Raw genomic sequence first — 18,035 nt, 5'->3', positions numbered from 1 at the left:
CAGTTCCCCCCAACCTAAAATGAAGATAATAGTCATACTTACATTGGAGATGTGTGGTGAGGATTAAGTTAGAGAAGCACTGCCCTAGTAAGCAGTGAATAAATGTTAAATATTAATATTATTCACTTTCCTTCAAATGTATCAGATATTTTTAATATACTTGTATAAAAACAAATTCTATTCATTCTTTAATGGATAGTATTTTAAAAAATTTACTTGAATAACTATCAAATCCTCCTTAATATAACAGTTTAAGATTTTTTTTAATTTAAAGATTTCAACACTATCTTAACTTATTTGGTATTATTTATTTTTAACAATATTATTTTCTTCCATTATTTCTACCCTTGGCAGATAATCTAAATAATAAATAAATTGCTTTGTAAAGTTGAAGACACTGACATTATCATTTCTATTCATTTCATTATAAAATATTAATTTTCACATTCTACTCTACAGAATACACAAAGTTTATTTATATTTGAGACATCAACCAAAGTTAGAAAGTATTAAAAATACTTCCTAGGTAAAAATGTGCAAAGTATTATATAGACACATCTGATTAGCCCATTGTGATCACTTTTACAATAACATACAATAAAAGGATTGTGTAAACTGGTCAAATATTTTCCTACATATGTAATGTTAACATTTTATACGGTCAAAGTCCCAAAACGAGATAACACTGATAATGTTTTGGAGTATATATAGAGAGCCAGAAGGTGAAAGAATGCCTCTTGAGTTGGTGTAAAATTCAAGGGGGACAATGGGGTTATTCAGAGGTTTTGTCTTTTTCTTGGTCCTGTACCTGCTGCAAGGATCCAATGCTTCCTTTGTTCGAGTGAGTGACAATGGCTATGAAAATGTCATCATTGCTATAGATCCAAATGTGACAGAAGATGCAACATTAATTGAAAAAATAAAGGTAAGGAAGTAATGGAATTTCTTTTTTGACTATGGAAAAGGAAAAAAGTTAGTATCAATAATCATTATGGAAATTTCTGAATGTTTGAGGAAGTTTAAAAGCAGCATGGGGAAGTGAAGACAATGCTAGAATGGGCAGTGGGATTGGAAGACGTAGACAGAGTTCTGCTCTGTCTCACCATAAGACCAAATAGAGGGAACAGGACCCTGTGATCCTCAGTTTCTTCATGTAAATGAGCAGTTGGACTAAACAGTTCTTTAAGCAAGTGCTTATTGAATGCTTCTGGTTCATCAGAAGAATTGTGACCTAAGAAACAACAGTGAATGAGCAGGAGGAAAGATGGGGAGAGCTACTTGGTGAGGCAGCAGGACCTAGACAAAGTAGACAGAGTTGGGCTTTTACTCTGAGCACCATGCATGGGAAGATTCCAGGCAGAGGAGGGGAATGTTTTCTTTTGCATGTTCAGGAATCACTCTGACTGCAGTGTTGGGGAAACTCTGTAGGAGGTCCACCTGTTACTCATCCTGTATAAGCTCTGTGCGGCATAGAGGTATAGAAGGACACCAGTTTGGAAGTTGTCATGGGTGAGAAGAGATGGTAACTAGGAACAGGGATACAGTGGTAAAAATCAGTTATGAGGGGGATCATGGACAAATCTGCTGATGGTTTATCTAAGCATGGGTATGAGTAAGTAAGAGGGAAAAATAATAGCTGAAAAGAATTCCAAGATTTTGACCCAGTCATTTGGAAATATGGGATTATTATCAACTGAAATGGGGAAGACTGTAAGTAGAGAATATTTTGTGGTTGAAATATCAGGTATTAGTTTAGACATTTTGAATTTGCTGCTTATTAGACATCCACATAAATGGAGATAAGAATCTGAATTCAGGGGGAAAATCTAGAAGTCATTGTAGATGAGATTTCAATCCATAAAAATAAATTAATTCATTAGGTAGTACAGATGGAGAAAAGTTCCAGGTCTGAACTAGGAGCTCTGATTTCTAAAGTTTCTTTGAACTATAAGATTCATGCAATAAAGAGCTTGTTGCTATAGCTATGTAAGGTAATTGCCGCAGACCAGCACAGCAGTAGACGATGAGGCCACCTCAGGGTTGAGAGAAGCGTGCAGGGTGGTCAGGGAGTCGGCGAAAGAAATGACAAACAGACACACTTCAAGAGTGAAAATCTGAGTGTAATTTTCTTTAAGTTTGTGACTAGTATATATATGTTTTCTAAAAGCACAGGAATGAATATCAAAGAAATTAGCTTGCTTGCTGGCTCAGTCTATCACTATCAGGGAGGTGATCTACATAACAAGCAATGACCATTATAGAAGAAAGGAGGAAGTTTAGAAAGACAGATAAGGGATTAAAGTTTGTAGTTCTAGGAAGAACTACAGGGATAAGATTTTTAGCATTCTTGTAGTGGTTCTTGGTGGTCGTTATCTATTGATAAGCTTCTGCCTTTTCAGGGAACTTCCGCTGCACTTCCTCTGCTTCAGGCTGTTCTCTCCCCGCGCGCTGGTTGCCCAGCTGGATCTAGGGACCGTGGCGAAAGCCATTCCTAAAGATCACTGCGGGGAGAGGTGCAGCAGGTAGGGTTTTGCTGTTCTTCCCCTGCGCGCTGGTTGCCCAGCCAGACCTAGGGACGGTTAGCCCTAAAGGTCACTGCAGGGGGAGGTGCAGCAGGTCCCCCTTTGTTTTTAGAATGGAGCTGGAAGGTGTACATATCTCGTTGAAGATGATGAATGGACCTGTGAAGTAAGCGGGCACATAGGGGAAGGAGTAAACAACAGGACGAGTAGGGAAAGAACAATAAAAGAGAGAATGAGATGATACCAGTGAGTAGGAGTCAAAGATTGGAGAGTGGAAGCTAGAGAATGAGCAAAGGAAGAGAGTGAAGTGTACAGATGAGACTTAGTGACAGCAGAAATTTCAGCTTGGAGAGACGAAAGGTCATGAGAAAGGTCATTGTCTTGCAGATGTCTAATAGGTGATGTTTGGTAAGATTCCAATGTAAGGAAGAGTTATAATGTAAAGGCGTAACACAAATGAAACGAAACTGAACATGGCAACGAGTAGACAGTTGTTGTTTGAGAAGTTGAACCTCATTGCCAATAGCAATAACAATTTTTTCTAGAGCATTTAACTTTCTTTCTAACTTATAATCAATGTCCCGCTGTATTGCGAGCGCCATGGACACGTTTTTGGTAAGGTCATTTACAAAAGAAGCTGTCTTAGCTTCCTGAATTAAAGCAACAGAGGAAGCAGCTAATGAAGTAACCAGGGAAATCAGGGCCGCAATGCCTAAAATAAGGGTAAAACGTTTAGGACGAAGAAGAGCATGTACCTCATCTAAAACTTGCATGGCAATGTTATCATACCAAGGCATGTCATGTAAATCAACAGGTAACATAACATAGGAGGGTCTTTTGAGCAAGACCACCACAGGATAGAGACGAACAAGAGAGGGGATAATACAATTAGTAACAATGCAACTGGAACAATGAATGGAGTAAGAAGTCCCATGCGATTGAATGCGTGTAGCTGAGGCATTCCCCAGAAGTATAGCGAAGGGGTATCCAATGTAGGCACGCACTGGGATCTTAGTGGTGTCCTGTCCAGGTTGTTTGAAGTGTACATCAAAGGCAGCGAAAAGACGAAAGAGTTCAGGCTTTATGACAGAGCTTTCTGTTCAGGGAACCGGGTTATTCAGTCCTGCCAATGGAGGCAAACTTTCTCATCATTTTCAGAGGTGTCTGGAACCCTACGAACAAAGCAGCAGTTTCTCCACATTTTAGTTTAGCTCTATGTCAACTCCCTGGAAGAATTGTACTCAAAGCCACACAAAAGGTTAGCTCTGCTAGAAAAAGAAAAATATACATACATAACATTGGTGTAGAGTGTGGTCAGTCAAAACAAGAAAACTTTGTTGAATTAAGGCAAAATGTAAAAACATTTTCAATGTTATGCCAAACAAAACAGTAAAAATCAGGTTTATATCCAACAGTCTATACAGTCCTTTGTAGAAAGATTTTTACTCTCAAAAGTTTATCATTTTGAATCAATTGAGGCCTTTTCTTCTTATATTGTGTAGAAACAAGTGCTGCAGACATTAAATCATTGAAGTATAATATTGCAAGGCAACAGCAACAATAATCATTGACAATTTACATATATCAGGTATTGAAAGATTTTGTTTTAGAAAACCAATGTTAACATTTTTGTACATATTAGAGTTTCACCATTTTTTGAAGTGACATGGTTTCCTTGTAGTGTAACTTTACCAGGTAAACCAGATAGGATAAATTTATCTAATGTCCTTCCCAGGAGGAAAAGCAGAAAGTTTGTGGAGTATCTCTAAAGCTCTGCTGAGGTTTCACAAAATTTCCTTTAATTGATTAAATGACAGGCTACCAAATTTTACTTTAATTTAGATTTTTGGGAAGCTGTGTCATAAATACTTAGAAAACAGCAAAAACAACCATATTTAATTTTTATAAAAATTCTAGCCCTGAGTATAATATTGACAATCAAATCATAACCTTTAATTGTCATCTCAAAAATCTTAGTTTTTCAGACACTAAAAGACATTATGTACCCGAAATCATTAACCTAGACAAGGGCCAAGATTATACCCAATGTTAGTGTATAAGTACATGTTTTGAAACAACCCATTTGATTAAAACTCAGTTATTATTAACCAAAAATTATTTTCTAGCTAATGTGTTCCCAAAATACTAAAATAATATAAATCATTTGAGTATACAAAATTTGTTTTTGTAAAATTTCTTTTTGAGATTTAACACTTTCCTTAGCCTTGTTTCTTTTTAATTATTTTAGACCTTCAATATTTGCTTTAACACTTATCACTTTACTTTTAGGACCATTAAAATATCTATTTTTAATACATGTTTTTCTTTGTAAACACACATTTTACATTACATCCATTTAGGATTGTCACATCTTTCATTAGCAGTAAGGCATTATAATACTGTTATCTGTTTGTACTAGATGACTTAAATGTGAACACACAAGGTAATATGACATTAGAATTTTTAGGTTTCACAAATAGGTGCAAAAAGTAAACCTGAAAGTTTAGTTGTAGTTTTAGTTTGTTATGACTGGAATTCCATTTTGCATGGCTGTTAATAATATAATGGCACATACCTAGGTTTTTGTAGGCTAGCTAATAAAGAAGCAATTAGGCAAATTAATAAAAACAAACAAAAAAAAATCAGAGCACCATATAGATACTATGTACATTTTTCACATACATGTGACTCAGTAGGAAGGAGAAAAGTACTTTTTATACCAGAAATTTCTTTTTGAAACACATTTAAACAAAGTATTTATAACTTTAAGGCATATATGGTTTGAATTATATTATAAAATTTAAACTAGTTTTTATTAAAAAATTGTTTGATTAAGATCTTAAGATTTGTTTTATGATAATTTAAAGGCGCCATTTATAATTAGTCCTCCGGAGGTAAAAAACAAAACAAACACAAAGACAGACAAACAGATACAGAGATCTCTTGATAACATTTAAAATTTTGGCCATGTGTATATATTTTGAAACAGTTATTTTAGCAATGTGTGAAGATACTGAGGTTTTTAATGAGTTAACAGCTAAAATCTGTACACAGAATAAGTGTCTAATCTTAATTATTACCAAAGACCTTGGGCTCGAGACCACAGTAGTCACGGCAGTTTTTACTATTATTTTTTTTTATAAGAAATTAAAATATATTAGAAATTAAAAAAAAAGAATAAACGGAAAGTGCTATATTTACAAATTTAACAAAATCAAAAGTATAATTGTGAAAAAATATTTATTACAAATTCATTGTTATCTTTAATAAAACATTTATTGAAAAAAAAAAGAAAATATTTTTGGAGTTTACATTTTTAAGAAATGATTATATGGCTTTAGGTTGTTAACATATTATCTCACTGGGAACGGTCATATTTTAAAACATAAAAGTACACTGTTATCTTGAGAACAGGAGAATAGGTAAATTTTTACAGTCTGCCTGTAAAATTTGAGGTTTAGAATTTAGCTCAAAAATGTGTGTATCATCACTTTATGTTTTACCAGGTTAGTTTGTTTTAACAAGAAACTTAATCTTTTACAGGTCCAATAAGTAAAATTAAAAGCTTTTATTCAACCAATAAGCATTTTGTATAGGTTGTTAGCAGGTCAAAAGTAACTCAACAGTTTTTGCCTAAGACAGTTTAGACTTTAAAATCAGAGAAACACAGGGAAATGGAATTTTTTTTTTTTTTTTGTAGAATGAACCAAAATAGTTATTTAAGGTGGATAATAGAAAGGTTCAGTCCTCCACAGCAGTTAGGTAGTAGAGACCTGTCAGTGATCCCAACACTGGAGAAAAAGTCCAGGCAGCTGCTTGTTGAGATCAAGGGCAGCCTCCACAAGCCCACTGCAGTGGGTTCATACTATTTTAATAAAAACCTTTTATTTATATTATAGTCATATAGTCTCATACATTCATATTTAACCATTTTTTATAATAAACTTTAACAATTGTGAATTAACTTTGAATACTATTATTTAAAAATGCTTTATTTATTTATTTATTTTAAAAGAAACAAATGGCAAAAAACTTCACTGGGGGGAACCTAGTCTCTTCCCCAAATAATTAACAGGAAAAGATTGGAGCATTTTTGTTTTGTTTTGTTTTATTTAAGATTATGACACATTATCTTTTATTTGTTTTTGAGTTTTTATTTTTATCTCAACAATTTTAGCCAAGTCCGAGCTGGAAATTTGGGCTGGATTTTGGAATGGTCTCATAATTGGGAACCGATGCCTCTGCAAAGAGGTCAGCATTGGCTCTAGAATCAACTTTTGGCTTTTGAAAAACAATTTTACTATCCCAAGAATCCTGATCACTTTCTGTAATACTGCAGGCTATTTTTTATTTTACCTTTTGTTTTTCATATTTAATTTTGTCTCTAGCCAGGCAAAAACGACCTATCTGTTTAGGCAATTGTTTTATTAATACGGGGCTGTCAGCTGAGTCCTCTTTGATGTTATTTAGGGATACAGACAGCCATAAGTTTTTGAGTTTTTTTATTTATTTTCTCTAATTCAGACCCTTGATCTAGTGTCGCGGGGGAAGCATTTAAGCAAACTTTAATGTAATGTTGAAGCATACCAGTTTTTCTTATAGGTCTAATAAGTTCTTTACAGAGGGAATTAGTATTTTACATGCAAGTTGTTTAAACAATAAATCTCGTGCTCCAGGAGGATGGAAGAAACTTATCCAGAGCAGTTTCTAATCTAGCCACAAAATCCTGGTACATTTCATCCTGGCGTTGGTGTATATCAGTGAGATTAGTGGGTTTGTACTCAGGTGAAGGAAGATTTTTCCATGAGGCAACTGATAGTTTATTAATTTCAACTAGGACGTCTTTTGGAAAGGCAGCTTGTCTGCGTACCTCAGCATTGAAAGGTTCGGCGCGGTAAAGACAAGGAGAGCCAGGCTACATTTCTCAAAGGGAGGGAAAGTTTATTGCGCCCCGGGCGGACTTCACAGACCCAAGGTGGGGGTCAGTGAAGCCGTGCCCATTGTTAGGGGGAAGCAGGGTTTTATAGGGTGAGGAGAGGTCAGGTGGGTAGTTGGGCTAGTATGGCGGGAAAAGTTTGTAGGGCAGGTAGAGGTTCTTTGTCTGAGATGAGACTCGTAGTGGGAGGGGGGAGGCTCATTGTCTGATTCCTCCAGGCAGGTATCCGCATTCCTGCCCCCCAGGTGGGCTTCCTGGTTGGCTCCTGCATTCCGGCCTGCTGCATGGACCTTTCAAGCATATTTGTCTGTTCTCATGAACATAGAAAGGGAAATTTTCTCATCCCTAACCTCATCATGATTCTTAAGGAAGGCATGTACTTGGTCCTCATATTCCATGTGAAATAATACATACATTGCTGAAGGAAGAACAGCCTTGGCAAGATTATGCCAGTCATAAGGGGTCATCCAGGTGGCTGATAACATGTCAATAATTTGATAAATATAAGGGGAGTTATGACATGTTGTCTGAACAGCTAACTGTAATTTTTTAAGAGTTTTTTATGGGGATGGCCTCCCATGCAGGGCCTTAATCAGCGCGAGACAAAGCCAGAGGTCTGGCAACGGGAAAAGTAAATGAAAAATCTCCTTACTGGCCTTTTTTTTTTTTGCTAATCCTAAAATGCCACCTAGGGGCCCTTGATGGGCTTTGATATGATTAGGATTATTATGTAATGCAATTTTAGGTTTGGTAACAACTGGAAAAAGGTTAGCGGGTGGGGAGGGTTTATCATTTTTGAAAGTTAATTTATCTAGCATTTCAGTATATTCATGATCATTAAACTCATCCTCTGACTGGGAAAGGGATTCTTTTAATACGGGAGCAGAGGCTTGAGCGAATAATGACGTGTTTGGATCAGTATTGTTTTTAGGATTATCCTGAACTTCATTCTGTTGGCCTTACCACAATTCTGCCTCAGTGGCATCAACCAACAAATCTCTAATTTGTACCCACAAGGACAGAGCCTGTCTCAGAACCTGAGATGGTCCATGAAGGGCATAAAACTCTTTCACTTCTTTTCCTACTTTCTTCCAAGTTTCCAGTGACAAACTACCTTCTTCTGGAAACCATGGGCATACCCGTAATATAAATTTATAAAGTTGCAGTAGAGCTTTCTTATTTACTTTAATACCTCGTGTTTCAATCATATTTTTTAATATAGATAGAAAAAGATTTTTGTTTTTGGTCTCGTGGTGCTTTTGTTCACTTAAGCAAAGATTTCTTTCAACTGTGCTGTCCGGCCCGTGTCCCTCGCGGGAACTTGCGGAGGCGTCTTAGCTAAGGTCTGTCCGTATAAGTCCCGGACCAGGCTGCTCCGAAGAGCAGACGACCGTTATGCCATATGACGTTCCTCCACGGGAGGATCACTGCGGGGAGAGGTGCAGCAGGTAGGGTTTTGCTGTTCTCCCCCTGCGCGCTGGTTGCCCAGCCGGACCTAGGGACGGTTAGCCCTAAAGGTCACTGCAGGGGGAGGTGCAGCAGTAATTCCCTCATCCCAAACATCAATTTATTCCTTATACTCAATCCTTTCACTAGTAATTCTTTATGCTCACTGTTTTATAACCTTCTGCATGATGTTAGTATCATCTATCAGAAGCTAATGGGCATAACTTGCATTGTGAGCAGATGATTCTCTGCTTGCTTTATATCACACTTTCTGTATAAACTCTTGCCACCTAATAGCTTTCATTTATTGATATCTTTTGAATTTTAGAGGAAGTAAAGATTTTTCTTTACTAAGAACATAGGCTTAAATAACAGCTAATAGAGCTAGTTATGAATGATGACTTTTTAGTCCAGAGAACTGATGCATTTCAAACTTTTCCGAATCTCAAAATTGTAGAATGTATATATAGGGGCAAAAAATTGTTAATATGGTCCTTTATTGAAGGCTAGAAGTTCACTTGCTAGTAGACATCCTTAGATTACACAATCTTTTCTGAACATTCCCCCAGTCATCTATACACTCTTGCTTTTATATTTTCAGGCAACCTTGTGAAACACTATCATATACATTATACAAAAGAGAACTCGTTTCTTTTCCAAGGTCACTTTAAGTAGTACAGTTATAATGGAGATACAGCACACTGGTTATGAAGGTTGGCAAGACCATGATTTAGCCTCTGGCTTATATGAGATGGCAAAAATCACTCTTTTTTTTTACACTTATGCACATAATCTTACTCTTAGGATACTACCTGACCATAATATAATTTGTACTGAATTGGTTTATAACTGATGACCTAAGATGATAATATCAACTTTCCTTATTTCTTTTACTCGTGTATATTTTTCATTTTCATTTTTGTTTTATATGAGAGTACCTGTTTTGGAAATTTTATTTTAATCTTTGTGTGTGTGTTTTTTGAGAGTACCTGTTTTAGAAATATCAATATTTTAATCTGATCCAAATGGGATATTACAGGAATACAGAAAAGGAATTTAGAAATAATATTATTAAAGATAGTCTGCTTGGAAAACATATAAAAATATTACCCGTTAGTAGACAACCTTGTCTTCTCTAGAGAATCAAAGTCATCTCACATAGAGTCTGAGAAACTCCTCATGACTTGAGAAATACCTATCCAAAGCAGTTGCATAGAGATATAGAGACTATAAAGTAAGTGGAATTACTTGGGTTTACAATATACAACCCATATAACTGTATGCAGAACTCCTTCCTTTATAATCTGTCCCACAATGTAAGCTGCCACACACATTTTTATTTCATAATTACAAAGAGGGAGAGAGGGCACTTTAAGTAGATGGTATTCCCCCGTTTCTCCCACCCCCAACCCGCAAAGTGCAGAGACATTGTAGGGAACAAGTAGAGTTCTTCAGTCTGTTTCAGGCCAGTGATGAAGTAATCTTAAATGAAATTTAGGGGTCACTGACTCTTTTGCTAATTTCTAACCAGTCTTTTGGGACTTCTGTTCTCTGTAACCTTGATTCTGAAGGATCCAATGGCTCTGAACCCAATTTGCTCATCTCTTCAGACATGAGTCAGCAAACTGGACTCTCATCAAAAGAAAAGATAAGCACTCCCTGGAATTCTTGAAGAATAATTACACTGTGGGATTATGTTAGATCAGGAAGCATCATGGAGAAGTAGAGACTGCCTTGAGGAAGAAAGCATTGTGGACTAGGCTGCTGTTAGCAAGATAAAGAGGTTGATACAGTGTGATCTAGTATCCAATATCGCTCAATTATTCACTGGGTTTGATCTTGTAGAAAAGATGACCCATCTATTTTCTCCACTAAATAGTGGAGTTCTATGGTAGGGGTCTAGAGTAGGCCTATGTCTCTTATTGGGTTCAGGATACTGAACAATATATTATTGTCAGCCTAGGAGCAAAAAGGGCCGCCCTTCCTATGAAATTTTCCATCAGCCACCCCCTAATCCAGCCTCTTCTGGAGACTGCAAATATAATAAAAAATTTCCATGACACATCCCCACAGAAGTTCTGTTCTCCTTAGCTTGCGTCACTTAGGGCTATTCTCATTAGTAATGACAACAATCGGTTTTATAACTATGCCTGTATAGAGTACTTCATAATTCATTCCATCTTTATACCCACTTTAAAGATAGGTAGTAATAGTTCATTTAAATATATGGAAACTGAGCCTGAGAGTGTTATGTAAATTGGCCCAGATAAATTGGTTATATAAATTACCCAGAAAGTGCTAATGCTAGTATTCAAAGGAGATGAGTCCAAACTCTATACCCTTTATCCTATTATATGATTCCCTGGAATCATATAATCATAGGAATTATGAGCCTGTTCATTAGCCTGTTGCTTTTTCTCTTCACTCCTAATTCGGAATATGCCTGAGATGAACCCCTGCTCATTTAGTCAACTCTCACTTGGTCATCCTCATATGTTTTTCTCCTAAACAATAGGAAATGGTGACTGAAGCTTCTACTTACCTGTTTGAAGCCACAGAAAAAAGACTATTTTTCAAAAACGTATCAATATTAATTCCTGAGAAGTGGAATGCAGACTCTCAGTACAAGAGGCCAAAACATGAAAGCTATGCACATGTGAGTCAAAAACTTTTCTTAAAAAATTTTATTTTGTTGCTCCTCAATTTTACTGCAAATTGATCATTTCAAAATTTTTAGGCTAAATGTTATCATTTCTGTTTCTGATAGAAATGTTTAAAAATCTTTTTAAACATTCTCAGGCTGATGTTAAAGTTGCACCACCAACCCTCCCAGGTAGAGATGAACCATACACCAAGCAGTTCACAAAGTGTGGAGAAAAAGCAGAATTCATTCATTTGACCCCTGACTTTGTCCTTGGAAAAAAACAAAATGAGTATGGACCAGCAGGTAGGTTGGTTATAATCTAATAAGCAGCTTTGTATCCAGGTTAGGTGTAACAATCCTTGGGACCAGAGTTCTAAGGTTCAGGTCCTGACTCTCCCATTTATTAGCTGTGCATTATTAGGTCATTCGAACCAAAGATCTTAAAATTTAGATTGGAAAATCGAGCTAGCCTATCTGTGTTCATTTGCTGTAAAATGAATAGAGGGCTTCCTAGCTTATGGATTTAGGAACATTAAATTAGATAACCCATATAACTACAATCAGTACAGTGTCTATAAAATTTGAAAACAGAGTAGCAAATAACAGGGGAATTTCTTAAGGCATATTTTTAAGTTTTTAAGTTTCCAGTTCTCCACATCTGGACATGAATCAATCATATCTCACCTCCTGGAAGGCAGATGGTTAACAAGATGAAAAGAGGCAAGATATCCATTCCCAGTGAAAACACTTACAGGCTACCAGTTGTTGATATTAGTATCCAACTTGTCTCCAAGAGATTATCTTTACCTATAAAAATGGCAGCTTCATCTACTTCAATCTAAATGTTCAGATCTTTGTTTCAAATGACCTAATGCACACTATTTTTCATATAAAATTGATACTTTTTTAGAGGCAAGCACAACTCACATGTCATTAATCAGGAAAATTAATGACCTTCCTCACTCCACACACCCAGGATCACCTCTTCCACTGCCTCTTCCATGAGCATTCATTAAGTCTCTTGTCTGTGACAATCACTCACCTAGTCCTGTTGCTTATTATTGCCTGGACCAGTTCCCCATTCCAATGGTGAAAGTTCCATCATTCCACCCCAATTTTACCCCTCTCACATACATTAGCTGACTATTCCTCTCTTCCTTTAGGCCCTTCTAGCATGTCCAGCAAAGTCAGACATTTCATCTAAAAGTATAAATAGCTTGACTTGCTCAACATTCTTATATTTAAATTTCATTCAACTTACAAATACTCTGTGTTGAATTTCCAGCCAGATTCCTTTGGCTCATGTTATTAGGTTTCCGCAGATTATAAGGAAAATTATAAATTAGAAAAAAACATTTTCTCATCTCAGGGAAGCCCTCAAAGCTACGCGACAATATTTTTACTTTTCTAATCCCAGGCCCTTTCTCAATCTCTATAACAATTGTTGTAAGACATCTACCACTATTTTCCCATTTTCTAGCCATTCTTTTCAATCCAATCAATCAAAAGATGCCTTGAATTAAGAAATAGATTCCTTAATTCTTCCTCTCTATTACCAAACTCATTCCTACTTTCATCTCTATCTCAACCCTTAGAAAAGGAGGATTTTCTCTGACTTTTTAATTAAAAAAAGCCCTCCTGAGCTCTTGTTCTTTTCCCACACCCCTACCTCAGCCATATCCTACAACAGACAGTTCCCCCCATTAGATGTTTATGCTACTATGTGACTCAACAAGGCTTTGGGGGAACCAAAGATTGAAAAGTGAGTCCTCAAAATCTATGCAATTTACAATAACAATGACAACAACTATAATAATAGGTACCCAGAAGCATCATCTGGGACATACAGGTAGCTGCTCAGTGTGGCTGGAGGATGCCACCATAGCAGATATTAAAAATAAACATACCATAAATTTCTTAAAATCAATTCAAATGTTTTTTAGTTTTTCAATAGTCTGTAATGACTTCATAATGTCTATTTCTTGAAAATTCAGTTAAACTTGTCAGTGGAATTTGTGAGAAAAATTCTAAGAGATGAGAAGAGAGATTCTGGCCATAGATCTAAAATCCAGGGAGTCCACAGAACAAAAAGAAAATATCTAAGTCTCAAAAGGAGCCATAGGAGTAGAGATTCCTTTTAGTGAGCCATGATGAAATGTAATGAAAAGTGATTAATGAGAACCACGACTGCCATTTCACCAGTACGTACTGGTATGTCTAAACCATTTTGACCATTTCCATCAGTGTCCATGCCAAAAGGATCTCACCAATATTTTCATTAACATTAACAAAACTGATATGGTAAAGACTGTAATATAAGGTAGCAATTATATTATTAAATTGTTAGGAACAGTTTAAAGTTTAAATAATTTCAAAGTTACCTTGTAACTTTCACTCAATCTGGGCACAGGCTTATGAGTGAGTCTAGAAATTTTAACCATCTGAATCCATTTACTATCCCCAAAAGACACAGAGAGAGAGAGAGAGAGAGAGAGAGAGAGAGAGAGAAAGAGAGAGAGAAATGATATTAGAAATGAGACCAGGGCTAGAGGAAACTGAGATACTGACAGAAATGGGAGTGGAATTCTAAGTCTTGGTGGGGGGAGGGGTGTGCTGTTTTTCAAAATAAAAATTATAGATATCTAAGATGTACAACACAATGATTTGATGCATATACAGGTAAAATGCTTACTACAGTCAAGCGAATTAACAAATCACCTCCTTACACAGTTATGTATATAAAACTGTTTCCATGTTTGCAAATCCCTATGGCAGTAACTGATATGAAGGTCTTTTCCTCCCATACTGAAGATTATATAATTCCAGTTTACTACTCTGGCTCCATTAGACTAAGAAACCTCAAGTCAATGTTTTCAAATCTTAACATGTAGAGGAATAACTTAGAGATCATGTTAACTTGCTGATTCTAATTCAGTAGGTCTACAGTGGGCCCAACATTCTGCATTTGCTAGATCTGAATTTACCAATGTTCCTTGAGTAGCAAGAACTTAAAGAAGAAACATGACTTTTGCATAACACTAATATCTCCCCCTCTATTTTCCTATCTCACACGCTTTTAAGTGAGAGAAACATGCATTGTAGCAGAAGAGACTATATTTCCAATTTTTCCAATTCTATTTCCTCTGAAGTTTTCCCTAATATTGTTACAACAAAATTTCCATTTGTTTCTGTTTCTTGCATTTCAAGTTGTGGATTTACCTATATTCTTCCATTTGCCTTAAAAATGCCAGGTAGAATTTTATTTTTACTCTGACTTCCTCTCTCTAAGCTTAGTATATTTTACTCATCTTTATGTTTCCTAGTAACTAGTATTGTGTTAAATATATACAATAATAATTGTTTTCATAAAATTAATGATATGTATTAAGTACTAGAAAATATTTACCTCGTTTTGTCACCCAAAAATTAAATATGTCCCACAGCATTGAAATTATTGTCAAACTTTTCTTCATCATCACTCACTTAAGGAGCATTTATAGACATTTTTAACACTTAATTGCCTTGTGAAATTTTATTACCATAAATAGTTACTTATGTTGTTGGGAGAAGTGAGTTTTGTAGAACCAAACCATTGTAATATGTAAATCTTTTTGTTCCTTCATAACCAAAACCCAAAGTCCAGTCTATTCTACCCATATCAAATACATGATATATGTTTGATTGATTTAACATGTTGTGGAATAAAAAGACATACTATATTCTATATCAGTAACAATACTGTTATGCAATATAATGAAATGTTTTTATAAACAAAAGTACAAATGTTTGCAGTTATTTAAAGCCTAAATGTTTTTATTGAAAAAATTCTTAATATATTTTGAGATCCTATTTTGTCACTTGAATGATGACCATGTACTTGAAATATTTCCCCACAGGCAGGCTGCTGGTCCATGAATGGGCTCATCTCCGCTGGGGAGTGTTTGATGAGTACAATGAAGAGGAACCTTTCTATGCTGCTAAGTCAAAAAAAATCGAAGCAACAAGGCAGGACCACTTAACTTTTCTTAAATTATTCTAGGCTGTAACTTCTTATTTCCTTACACTTATTTCCTTCAAATATTAATCATTTTCATTCCAAAGTAGACAATATATGCTTTCTCACAAATCTGTGCTTTTCTGGTTTATTCAAAAATGTAGTTCAAGGTAGCTGGCTGTTCATTTATAATATATATATATTATATATATATATAACTTTAAGAACATTTGGTATTCAGATTAACATGTTTTCATACATTTTCACCATAGCTGACAGAACTCATTTATGCTGGTGCTATACTCTGTATAAGGGATGTACTATATGCTGGAAGATCAAAATTATTTACCTACAGAAGAATGAATAAAAATGGCTAAGAAGGAGTAAAAATATATAAAAGTATAAACAAATTCACATACCCAAAGACACATGATTTCAATTAAGACTCTTTAACAGTATCATAGCATCAGTTTCAGGGCACATATTTTAAAGGATGTTACAATGATTATATTTGTTTAAATCATATTCCCCCTAAATGTCTAGTCTATTTGGCAGAATATCTTGACTGTTAATATAGATAACATCATTATATTCACTGAGTTTCAGGGCAATAAATGTTGGCATATATTTAGAAAACTTCCCAAATAACTGAAAGAAATCAAGTTGCTTGAATTTGAATGGAAACATATTGAAAAGCTGAGTTATATTCGCACCCTAGCATATTCCCTGTAATCACTGTCACCTATGGCCAATTTCAAACAAAAAAAAAGTGTCTAAAGTGCCTCCACCATTCTGTACTGTCTTAGGCACTACTTAGTCTTTCCTTCAAGTGAGATTTTTGTCACTTTGGGTATAAAAATGCTCTTTGAATAATCAAAACATTTGTAGTTATGCGACATCCCACTCTTTCGGTAACATCTTATAAAAGAGATCTACAAAGAACTTTAAACTAAGGTAGCATTAGGCTTACATCATTTCACAAGGTAGTCCAGGTGTCCGCAGTGCATTGATCACCACAAGACTTCCAGAAAAGATTCTGGAAAGAGGAACCTATCCATAGCCATTTGTATGAATAGGTCAGCAGGAGTTTGAATCCAAGCAGCAAACTCAACCATTGTATATATTGATGATCTCACTTGAAATTTCCTTCTGCAATTTCTTGGGAAAGAGATAGCTCTTCTGGTGGGAGCTCTTAAACTTTGCTGTAAAAATAAGATTTGTGATAAACAATAAAAATTAAAATCTTTATGTAAGGATCATTGTGAATAGCAACAATAAAGGCTTTCAAAAAATGTTAATGGTTAAATCGTTTCAGAGATGAACTGTCAAATATTTTCAGGTGTTCCACAGGTATCACTGGTCTCAACAGACAGCTTCAGTGTCAAGGAGGTAGCTGTACAGAGAGTCTATGCAAAATTGACTCAACAACAAAACTGTACGAAAAAGGTTGTCAATTCATCCCTGATAAAGATCAAACTGAAACAGCATCAATAATGTTTATGCAAGCTATTGACTCAGTAAGTATGACAATTGTTACTTCAGAATCGTATGTTTTTAATTCAAGGACATACTTTGAAGGTGACGTGATGTTTTCAATGTATTAATATAGAGTTCTGCAACACTGACTGGCACATTGAGTAAGCATTCAATTAGTATTACCTATTACTACCATTATTGAACATTTACCTCACTATTTTATGATTCCTCAATGAATCATATTTCATTAAATGAATAGAGCAGATTTTTCATTTTTTATTAATTTGTAGTTGAATTTTTTAAAGGCATCATATATACTATTTTTTCCATTTTATCAACCTTTTAGGTCATTGCATTCTGTAATAAAAAAAAACATAACCGAGAAGCTCCTACCCTACAAAACAAAATGTGCAATGCTAAAAGCACATGGGAGGTGATCAGCGCTTCTGAGGATTTTCAAAACACAACGCCTATAGTTGCACCACCCCCTACACCTGTCTTTTCACTGTTGAGGATCAGTGAAAGAGTTGTGTGCTTGGTTCTTGATAAGTCCGGAAGCATGGGGGTAAGTTCATGGGTCCATTTTTCCTGTATGTAAGGACAGGAATCTGGTGTTGAATGCCTAAGAGCATTCTGAATGTTACCTCCACCTGGGTTGTTCAAAATTGCATGGTGGAATAAATACCATCATTCCCTTACAATTGTGATCACAATCTCATAGGGGCAGTGAATATTATAGTAAAAGAGGGTGGCAATATAGTTGAAAAGACCTAAACCTAGCGTCTCTGTTTATCCAGAAAATTGAGGGGACTTTAGACCTGTTAGTAAAACTTTAGTTAAAAGATCAGAACTACATATTGAAATATGGGTTGTTTTCTAATCCCTCCCCTTGAAAATACTTCACAGACATGAGCAGAGAGTCGCTTAGGGGCTTCTGAAGGTACGATACCGAGCAGGAGAATTCTTAATATGGTTTATTTTATTTGCATCATCTACATAAATGACTATGTTCAAAGA

The 18,035-nt window shown here is 35.5% G+C and overlaps 1 protein-coding gene across 1 annotated transcript in view; it reads left to right on the top strand.

Moving 5' to 3' along the window:
- Nucleotides 1-760: 760 nt before the first annotated feature.
- Nucleotides 761-18,035, top strand: part of LOC311176258 (calcium-activated chloride channel regulator 4-like) — a gene marked incomplete at its 3' end in the record, with an annotated part of 31,398 nt that continues 14,123 nt past the window's right edge. The window contains exons 1-6 of the mRNA XM_084241590.1: nt 761-925; nt 11,420-11,560; nt 11,704-11,851; nt 15,445-15,553; nt 16,882-17,059; nt 17,365-17,583. Of these exons, the coding sequence (XP_084097716.1) occupies nt 767-925; nt 11,420-11,560; nt 11,704-11,851; nt 15,445-15,553; nt 16,882-17,059; nt 17,365-17,583 (954 nt within the window). The 5' untranslated portion in view covers nt 761-766. The remainder of the gene's footprint in view (nt 926-11,419; nt 11,561-11,703; nt 11,852-15,444; nt 15,554-16,881; nt 17,060-17,364; nt 17,584-18,035) is intronic.

Source organism: Talpa europaea, assembly GCF_964194135.1.
Source record: "Talpa europaea genome assembly, chromosome: 9".
Classification (NCBI taxonomy): Eukaryota; Metazoa; Chordata; class Mammalia; order Eulipotyphla; family Talpidae; genus Talpa; species Talpa europaea.
This window is presented reverse-complemented; position numbering and strand designations above follow the sequence as displayed.